The sequence below is a fragment of the Brassica napus genome, chromosome A6, assembly GCF_020379485.1.
Source record: "Brassica napus cultivar Da-Ae chromosome A6, Da-Ae, whole genome shotgun sequence".
Lineage (NCBI taxonomy): Eukaryota > Viridiplantae > Streptophyta > Magnoliopsida > Brassicales > Brassicaceae > Brassica > Brassica napus.
In genome coordinates, this window is record NC_063439.1 from 17,747,752 (window position 1) to 17,758,775 (window position 11,024).

The following is an 11,024-nucleotide window of genomic DNA, read 5'->3' on the forward strand; positions in this document are numbered from 1 at the left end:
CCGGTGGAATGAAAGGATAGTATAACAATATTATAGAAAAGACAAACAGTGTATTGATATATTAGGGAAATTGGCTATAAAGTGAATTATGGTTTTTTTCAACGTCATACAGCCCAATTTCCCTTGATCTTTAACCTCAACTTATAAAGCATTTTTTTCGAGTAAGAAGCGCTAGACCATCACTACGTAATTATGATGTTGCAAAACGAAATAAGTTCTTTTAAAAAAAATTGGAGATGGTTTATAAGTAGTTGTTTGTAATGTTTTTTCTTCATCAAACAGTCCTTTTTGTAATGTTCTTTTAACAAAATAATTTAGTCGTCTTTATAATATGTTAATACCCCTTAATATTAAGTTATGAAAAATAACTATGCATACATTAGGCCGAATTTTTTTTTTTTTTTGAAAATTATGAATACTAGATATGTTCTTTGCGAGTGAAAAATATGTGATTTTAATCAAAACTGGTTGTTTTCCAGATAAATGAAAGAAAACAGAAATTATACTGTTTTTGGCATCTTGTTATCCTGCATTATGTGGCGAGGAGAGGATAAGGACAGAAATTAGAAATGTATTACACAACTTCTATTACCATCAAGAATAAAAATAAGAATAACATCATTTTATTGTGATCCATCAAAAAAGAAAATAATTTAAAATTTAAAACATTAAAATTCGCCCTTTCCTTCTCTCACAGATCATTCTAGGGTTGCTGACAAAAGAAAGGAGCCCTATTACCTTTTTCTCTTTCCTTTTTTGTTGAGCTCCAGCTTTTTTCTCTTCTCCTCGACGTTGAGTTCATCCACAGATCTGTCACAATTATCTTCTGCTGAGAAATTCCTGATTTAAAATTAACCCTTTCTTACTGTATATCTCTTCTTCAACTAATCTGCCAACATTTCTTCTTGCTCCGGTGAGATTTTACTCCCTATCTCTCTCTTTTATGATTCTCGTTATTATCTTAGCTGGTCACTGGCTGGTTTAGGGATCCATCCTAAAGATCTTGTGTTGATAGAACGAAAAAGTCAAAAGACGATAAGATGGTGAGAGGAAAGATAGAGATGAAGAAAATAGAAAACGCGACGAGTAGACAAGTGACTTTCTCAAAAAGAAGAAATGGTTTGTTGAAGAAAGCTTATGAGCTCTCACAACTCTGTGATGCTCAAATCTCTCTCATCATCTTCTCTCAAAGAGGAAGACTTTACGAGTTCTCTAACTCAGAGTATGTCTTCTTGAATTTCTTCGTAATTCTTTAAAATTTAGGTTTCTTAATTTTACCTTTTTTGGGTTAATTAGACCGTTTACGTTATGTGTGTGGGTTTGGTCTGATTTGTTTCTGAATTGTAATTGACTACAGCTACCATCGTAGATATTGGTACTTGATGAGATTCGACCCTTGCCCGAATCCTAAAGATTTGTCTTCTTTTTTCTTTTTTTGTCTTCTCTACCTCTATTGATAGAAATATTATTTTATTATGATCTTAACAAGCTCATTTTTCATCTACCTGATTTTTTCTAAGTGTGTAGATCTATATGTGAGTGTGTATGCCTAGGGTTTCCAAAAGCTTCTTGAAAAGATAAACAAAAACATCATCGGAACTAGCTCTTAATGTGATTTAGATGATTATTTAGTCTGATCCGTACTAAGTTACACATATTTAACCGGTTTTGTGATAAATATTAAAATTTTACTTTTGTTGCCTCTAGTTAGCTTGTGTACTATCGTTTTTGGTGTTCGCTGTTTCTATTTGGGCTCTACTTTTGTAGTCATATACTAATTATGCGTGGTCTTCTTCATCTGATTCAGGTGTGCAGTAAACATATTTCCCTGTCTCTCTAGATATTTGCATGTATATATGCCATATCCTAGTAGATACGACTGTAAATAATTATTTTTCTATGCTAATTATATGTTTTGATGATTATAATTTTGTAAACGGACTAAATGTTTTAGATTCAATTATTTGATTTTGTGAAAAATAAATTGCAAAAATAATTAGACGTTAATAAATGGAGACATTTTATAAGAAAAGGCATGTTGAATCCATTTTTTTTGTCACTAGCATGTTGAATCCATAGGGCATGGGTTTAAATAGTTTTTTTTTTGTCAAGGTTGTTTCATTAGAATTGGAAGTGGTAGAAGACATTTTAGACCATGGGTTGAAATAGTTACCTATAGAGATATTTTTAACCAACAGGCAAAAGACAATATAGTACAACTTGAAAGAGATGGGGCGTTAGGTGAATCTTTACTAAAATTCAAATAAGTTAGATTTTCAAGTTTCGTTACTATGCTAGAGCACTTGTTATCTCTAAATGTCAGATGTAGTAGATTTAATTAGAGATTGAACAAATATATAACGAAAATTTACAGGTTCGTGAATTATAATTTCTAAAAAGATATGGCTATGTTTTGATCACCAGCATGAAGAAGACGATCGAACGTTACCGCAAGTACACAAGAGATCATGAAACCAGTAGCCACAACTCAGAAATTTACATCCAGGTTTTTTTTCGGTCTAATTTGATAAAGAATGTTAGAGCATGTTTATTGTAGATCTTTTAGATTGAGTCTTTTAACGTAATATAAGACATGGTCTCTTAGTTTTTAACTAAAAAAGGTAAGAGACATCTCTTAAATATTTTATTTAAGAGACGTATCTTACATTTTTTAGTTAAAAGTTAAAAGATTGTATTTTATATTACGTTAAAAGATCCAACCTAAGAGCATCATTAACGCTCAACCTCTTTAAATTAGGTTCTTAAGATTTTTTAATTTTTTTTTGTCTGCAAAGAAAAAAATAGAAAACCAATCGCAGATCGCCACATGTAGTGGGACCCGCGAACAAGCCACAAACTCTTCAAAACTCGCCTCTTATGTAGGAGGAGGAAGAAGCAAGTTTTTAAAACGGTATGGGACCTACTAATTTTTTAATATATTTTTTTCTTAGAACCCAAGGCTTAGAGCCATGATTAAAGATGGTCTAAGAGACCTACAATAAACATGCTCTTAAAGTATCATAAATAACAAATATTATTTATAAATAGTAAAAATTATAAAAAATAATAAAGAATTCACTATTCTCACTCATTCTCTATTCCCTTGGTCATTTAGAACCGAAATCATTTGGCTGATGTCCTAGAGATTTACATGATTTCATGATGTTGATTCTTTTTGGGCGTTTCATGGCCTACCAAATCAAATCTTGAGAGATATATCAGCACTACATACAAAGTAGAAAATTGATGCGATTTTATTAAAACAACGATGATTGTGAATGGTGTATATATATATTGGATCGCTCAATAATCACAAATAGTGTTCAACCGTTTATATTGGCCATATACAAAGATTATGTATTTTGTGTGTGTTGTAACTTTTTTGCGTCATATGTGATTTCATTTTGTGAGCGTAATGTAGCAATTGAAGCAAGAAGCAAGCCACCTGATCACAAAGATTGAACTCCTTGAGTTTCAGAAGCGGTATCATGCCTTAACCTTTTTTCTTTTTCTTTTTGCAACTTTTGTGATTGTTTATTTGCATTTGTAATGCAATTTACCAAGGTTTTAAAAACCGGACCGGACCGGCCGGTCGAACCGGTCCGACCGTGACTCGCTAAAGAAGCCGAGTCCAATTCAGTTTAAAATCCGGATTTGAGAAAACCGGTGAGACCAGCTAAAAACCGATAAAACCGGTGATCTGGTTCAACTTCAAAATCCGGTTCTACAAAAATCAACATATAATTATTGTATTTTTAATTGTTATTAAAATTTAATATTTCATAATCAACGTTTAACTCTTACTATTTTATTAATTTTTTTAATTATATTTTCTAGGAGAAAAAATGTTTAAAAAATCTCTTTTTGACTCTCATATTCTATTCTCGTTTTGCCATATTCATAAAATTTAAGACATTTAATTGTAAAATAAATAAATATGTAATTTAAACGGTCAATCATTTGTTTTTTTATCAATTTCAGTTGATATAATATTCATTTGTTAAATGTATATATAATTCAACTTATAATTAAACTTATAGTTATTGTTTATTATCTAATTAATAAAAAAGAGCATATAATATATTATATGTAGAACTATATTTTAGGTCCATATATTATAAATATATGATTATATATTTATTTATTTTTAAATAGAAAATCTGGTTCGACCGGTCGAACCGGTCCGGCCACTCAATTAGTAGTACCGAGTCAGTATCTGGTCCGGTTTTAAAAAATTTGCAATTTACATTACAGCTTTTCTTTTCTAAACGAACTCATTAATTATCTTAACAAATCAAACTAGAAAAACCCCTTTCGTCTGTGTTAAATGTTTGCCTTTATAGTTTACAATAAATATTTTATGGAATAAAAAAACTGAAATCGTTTTATATAAAACTGTATTTTAATGAAATAAAAAGGAATGTAAACGCAGACGCAATAACTGTATTAGAACTTTTCACAAAAAAAAATTGTGTTAGAACTAAATGTCTTGTTGGCCGAATATAAATTTTTACTAAATGCCAGTATGTATTTACTTCAGAAGTTAAATTAATATATAGACCTTTGCTGTTGATAGCATATTTCACTATCAATCTGGATTTGTAAGAGAAAGAAAATACTTGTTATCACACTATGCAAGTTACAATCTGTACTGGTTGAAGAATCTAAGAAATATATTTGATATCAAATATAAAAGAACTATTATGGAGTTCTTACAGATCTTACGCACACATTAACTCCCTTTTTTTTTTTTTTTTGAATTATCATTAACTCCCTTTTACGTGTGTGTAGGAAGCTATTGGGTCAAGAACTTGCTTCTTGTTCTCTAGAAGAGCTTCAAGAAATTGATAGTCAACTCCAAATAAGCTTGGGCAAGGTCCGAGCAAGAAAGGTATATATACTTCATTACTAGCTTGGTAAATATATATATATATATATATATATATATATTATATATAATGATGCTCAAATGCAAAAATAAAATTATATATGAATATTTTCCCATCCCAACCGTCTAGTCGTTGTCCTCATTTAGATACAAACTTGAACAGGGATTCATTGCAGTGGTTTGGCGACATATCCCAATCAATTTACTATAACATCGATTCACAATTACGTATAATTTCTATTAGCTTTTTTAACATAAAAGTTAATTAAAATAGTTGAAGTTTTTAGGCTCGGCTGTTTAGGGAGCAGTTGGAGAAGCTAAAAGCAAAGGTACAATACCATATAATATGTTAAAAAATGAGTGTGTGTATATATTTTGTTAGGTTGCACTTAAATATATAAATGGTTGGAAAATATGGCTTCGTTTCAGGGGAAACAATTGTTAGAAGAGAACGTCCAGTTACATCAAATGGTAATTCATCTTTATTTCCGATTAATATATTTAGACATCTGTATATTGATACTAGTCCAACTAAAAATACATTAAGAATTGATAATGTTTAAGAAGCTGAAAATATTATCTAAAGAGCCTCTAATTTTTCGGGATGATATTGCCTAGCTATGTCATTTCATCTTTTCTTTCTTCTATAGATAGACGTATACAAATGCGATTTTCTGTGGTTGATGAAATTGCAATCTATGTTATGAACAGACTGTCATGGATCCATGGAGAGTGTCGATTGATCAACAAGAGAAATTCAGAGTTGTTGATCTGAATTTGGAAGTTCAAACTGATTTATACATCGGCTTGCCAGAGAGACACTGCAAATAATTACTTTATATTTTATGTTAACTTTATCTGCAAATATATGTTAATTTACGTAACATCAAATCCTTATAACTCTACAATAAATTTCGAGGTCATGATTTGTGATATTATCTTATGATTGTAGTCCTTACATATTTAATAAGAGAATAATACCTATTCAAATCATTCAATTAACTATGAAGTATATAAGGGATGTTTTACCTATATATATAAATAAAAGAGATGCAAGTTATTTCTTATTAAGAGAATAAGCAAGTATATAAGGGATTGTAGTCCTTACATAGTTAATAAGAGAATAATACCTATTCAAATCATTCAATTAACTATGAAGTATATAAGGGATGTTTTATAAGGGATGTTTTACCTAAATATATATATAAACTAGGGGTTGGCCTGTTTACATTAAAACTATTAATATTTAAAATATTAGAAATCATTGAAACTTTATTTTATATTGAAAATAATAAATATAATATGTTTTTATTCTAAGATCATGTTGTAATTTTTTTTAAATAAAATTTCAAATTTATTGAACCATCAAAAGAATGTTATATACAAATCATACCATTTTAAGAACTGAAAAACTTTTCTATAGATGTAAAAATTATTCATAAGTTGTTACTTCAAACCATCTTCTTAATAACTCTTCCAGCTTATGATTTGGCTTGTACTGGAGTGAACTAATCATGTTCTTCATTGCCTTGTTTATTAGCCCTTGCCTCTTGTTTGTAGACATTCTCGGCTTCTTATTTACTAGCCCTCGCATATTGTAAATTTTATTTTGTTGGTTTGAGTTGACCACTAACAATATATTTTGTTAGAGAACACAAAATTATTAAATAAAAAATTAAGGAAAATAAAATGATATATATTTTTTATTTAATTCCTATTTCAATTTCATATAGTTGAAAAAAATATAAAGTAAGAATAGCTACTTTTTCTAAGAGTATCAGATTTCTCAATAACTAATTTCATATAGTTGAAAAAAATATAAAGTAATAATTTCATATTATTACAATAACTAATTTTTCACAATAATAAATTAGTACACCAACTCCAAGACAAATCATTGAAAATCAAATATAATGTGATAAAATTATAAACTTTAATTTTTAAAATAATAGACAAATAGTTTCAACAATGTCATAAATAATAATTAGTAAATATTATGTAACAACAAATGATGTTTTATAATATATGTTTGTTTCAGTCTATATTAGATTTTCAATTTATAAAAGGGTAAGTTTATTATTTTAGTTAAAAATGACTTCTGTAATATTTAAAAATTACTTATGTAAAATATTTAGTATACATTAATAAATCAAATTTATTATAATTTATTGAATATGTATTTAGTAAAATCTTTTTCTAATTCGGATACTCTTTAATCTTGCAACTTACGATTTAATCTTGTTTATTTAAATCGTTGTGGCAGGTAATGAGATTGTTTACTTGAGGATTAGTAATAAATAGTTGTATTGTAAAGATAATTGTATTGTAAAGGATAATGGTCAACTCATCAATATATCATTACTTAAATTTTAAAATCTTTCATGTTTTTATTTGGAGGCTTAACATTTTTTATGATTATGTTTGGTTATAGCTGAAAGAGTGTATTAACAATGATCTGCAACACTAAGCCGATAAGGCAAACTTAATTCCAGTTTTGGTGTTATATTATTCTTGTTTCATGTAGAAACTCTGAGTCTCTGACTTTGTTGTGTTCTTAGAGAATGTACATAATCAATTGATTCAGATTCAACTGTTTCTCACAATAGCTACTTTTGTTGCTGTCATTTTCTTGACCGCAGGTTTTTGGGATATATCTCCTTGAAACTGTTTTTAGAGATGAGGCAATGTTCCAATGGTGGCATTCGTATAATAAGTTTATTTTTTCTATTATAAGAGAATTTTTACCATTGGTATAATAGAGCGTAAGGTTAATCTCTTAAGTCAATTCTCAAAGATAAACAAATTTGAATGTGAAACTGTTTTTATTTATTTAATAATAATCTGCTATGTTCAGATTTAGATACACCAGAAGAGCAAACAAACATTAAGAAACGGTTAGGGGAACACTTTTTGGAATGAGTGTGTGTGTGCGCTAGCCGATAATGGTGATGTGTGAGATGATTAGGCTGTAAGATATATGTACGGTGTAGGTCTTCATTGATTCCAAAAGACTTATTTATAGGCCGAGCTTGTATATGTTACAAAAACCGTTTTCGTGAACCTGAATAAATGAGGCGGAGTGTGAGGAGAGGTGAGGTGGAGTTTAATAACTGAATTAAAGTAGGTGTTTAAGAAAAAGAGAAAACGTTACAGAAAATCTAATCGGAGACCATGACAAACGATAGGTTATGGGGTCGAAGAGGAAGGGAAATACAAAATTGATCTAACCCTGCCAAAGTGGACCAAAGTAGGAAGGACCCAAAAATAACTAAAGCCCATTAATGCTTTGCACTAAACGAACAGATTCAGAAAAAATAAGAAATTGTATCTCTATTCGACACGTGTCGAAAAAAGGGGATATGATGGGTGAGGTGGCGCATTGTGGGGCATTTCTCTTCTACTTTATTATTATAGAAGATATATAAGAGATGCAAGTTATTGCTTATTATGAGTTTTCATGCGTCATCCACATAAATAATAATTTTAAATAAAATATTTTTTTCTAATTAAAATTTTAAATTTACATTTGCACATCACTATTTTTATATTTTAACTTCAGTGGTTTGAAAAAAGCATAAATGTATTTTTGTATGCTTATTTCTTTTGATTTGGTTTAACTATTTCAATTTGATTTTATTTAACTTTTTCAAAAAGAATTAAAATTACATTTTATAATAATAATCTAATGATTATTTATTTTAAATATAACTCTTATCACCTAGTTCCCATATATATATTTAATATATAAATTCTAAAAAAAAAAATTTAGTTAAAATATGTTTAACTTAAAAATTAATTTGTTAATTATTCTAATGAGCCAGGAAATTTAAATAAATTTCAATCATTTATTTATTAAAAAAATAATTAGTGTTACTTTATTTTTTTATTTGTTGATGCACACTTACAATTAATATTGGTAAAACGTGCTTAGTTATGTAGAATATGATATATAAGTTGATGTAAGAAATTATATTCGTAATTATATTATCTTATTCTTATTAATGTGATATATATATATATAGATATAAAAATTTAGTAGTGATATATGAGGTATTAGTTATTAATATATTTTAATATTTTTTCCAAAATTAAATATTTATACATAAAATTTACATTAGTAATGATATACCGATGACACATGTACAAATTATTGAATGATCTGATGTCACATATATAACTTATTTCACAAATAATTTATAGGGGATTTAATTTGTACACTTCCAATAGTAAAGGTAACTTTTTCAAAGGAAACGATACTGAAAAAATCATTTAGTATCAAATAATTTTCTTACGGTTTAAACCAAAATTTTATTGAAAAATCTCAGTTAAAAAGATATTAAGAAACAATTCTTCAATATGTTAGCATTATATTCAATTTGAAATCTTGAGCAAATTAAATAAATTATGGAGAACCTTTTAACTAAATTTATTTTACTATAAGTTCTCTTTTGTTTCTTGTATTGATAAACCATAAACTCAGTTTGTTGAATGAGTAATTAAACGACATCATTTAAATATTATTTTATAATTAAAACAAAAATAAACATTCAGTTTTATTTTATCAAAACTTTATGTTATCATCACTTAGGTGGAATTTAATATCTTTTGAAGATATCTTTATAGAAAGTCAACTATACGATAAAGTGTTATTTCCAAAAATTCATTGTTATTTGTTTTAATTGCTACTCATTATGATATTTAAGAACAAAAACACCCAATTACTGTGATGATGATCAACTTGGTTGATTTATCGGTGGAACAGTATTGTGTTTGAATTTTATTGTCTATTTTCTGTTATCTATTGGATTATATTAAAAACCCTATGTTTTACACAAGCCAGATTTTCTGGTCTTGGACGAGTGGTTGAAAGTCATGGGTTATTCAATACTGAGATGGAAGACCATAATTCCACTCTTTTTATTAGTCGTTTGCTAACCAAAGATCTAGCTGAGACTATACTACACCATTCATAGGATGGTGAGTATGATCTTATCGGTTCCAGGGGTGATGCATTCCTGAAATACGTTCTTTGAATACTTTCAAAAATATATTTCCAGGCTTTTTGACCATACGCCAGAACTGTTTTCCAGCATAGCTGTATTGAAGTCCACCAGATCCTTAAAATCCAAACCCCCTTCATCTTTGTGGTGGCATAATTTGTCTCATGATTGCAAATGCATACCTCAAGTACTTCCTCCTGAGCTCCACTAAACCTGAGCATCATTAAGCGTCAGCTTCTTCGTTACTGTCTTTGGGATTACAAACGAGGACATTACATGATTTGGTAATAAAGTAACCACTGGCTTTATAATCACGTCCTCTCCTCCCTTTGTAAAGAATTTGAAGGTCCAATCATTGACTCTATTACTTGTTCGGTCTTGGACAAAACTAAATATTTGTGTTTTCAAACTACCCATACTCTCCGGAAATTCCAAATATGACCCCATGCCACCGATATTTAGGACCCTAATATATCCACGAGTTCATGCCTTATTGATTCTTCAATCTTGTGTCCAAATTGTACAGATGATTTCTGAAAATTTATCATCTGTCCAGATGTTACCTCACATTCCTTCAGAATCCTTAAAATGGGTTGATATTCGTATTTTCTTGTCTTGCATAAAAATAGACTATCATCTGCGAAGAGAAGGTAGAAAATCGACGGGTATTCCCTTGCTACCTTTAATCATGTCAGCTATTTCTTTCTTTTGGCCTTTTAATGTTTGCAATTAGAACTTTCGTGTACATAATAAATAAGTAGGGAGAAAGTGGATCACCCTGACGTAAGCATTGTTGTGGGGTTGTAAGTCCTCGTGGTTAACCATTCAATAACATTGGGTACTGAACTGATGATACATTCCATCATCAACTGTAACCATTGAGGATCAAACCCCATTTTATGGAGGAATGCTTGGATAAAAGCTCACTCCACCTTATCACATGATTTGTTCATGTCAGTTTTGATTGCCATAAATTTTTTCTGACACGATTTATTGGTTCTGAGACCATGAAACATTTCATGAGCGAAGAGGATATTGTCCGAGATCAAACGTCCAACCACAAAACCCGTTGGTGTTTTCCAGATACGGGTTGGAAGACAACTCTTCAACCTTTGACATAATACTTTGGATATAAT

The 11,024-nt window shown here is 29.2% G+C and overlaps 1 protein-coding gene across 2 annotated transcripts; it reads left to right on the forward strand.

Moving 5' to 3' along the window:
• The first annotated feature begins 614 nt into the window (after window positions 1-614).
• On the forward strand, window positions 615-5,890 carry LOC106427241 (MADS-box protein AGL42). 2 transcript variants are annotated; one of them, XM_048781878.1, is made up of 8 exons: window positions 615-913; window positions 986-1,222; window positions 2,425-2,506; window positions 3,422-3,483; window positions 4,792-4,891; window positions 5,176-5,217; window positions 5,318-5,359; window positions 5,600-5,890. In XM_048781878.1, exons 2-8 carry the CDS (start codon window positions 1,041-1,043, stop codon window positions 5,717-5,719), a joined length of 630 nt encoding a protein of 209 aa, XP_048637835.1. In that variant the 5' UTR covers window positions 615-913; window positions 986-1,040; the 3' UTR covers window positions 5,720-5,890. The 2 variants fall into 2 exon arrangements, with proteins under 2 accessions (XP_048637835.1, XP_048637834.1); XM_048781877.1 differs by having other exon boundaries at window positions 1,016-1,222.
• Window positions 5,891-11,024: the final 5,134 nt, after the last annotated feature.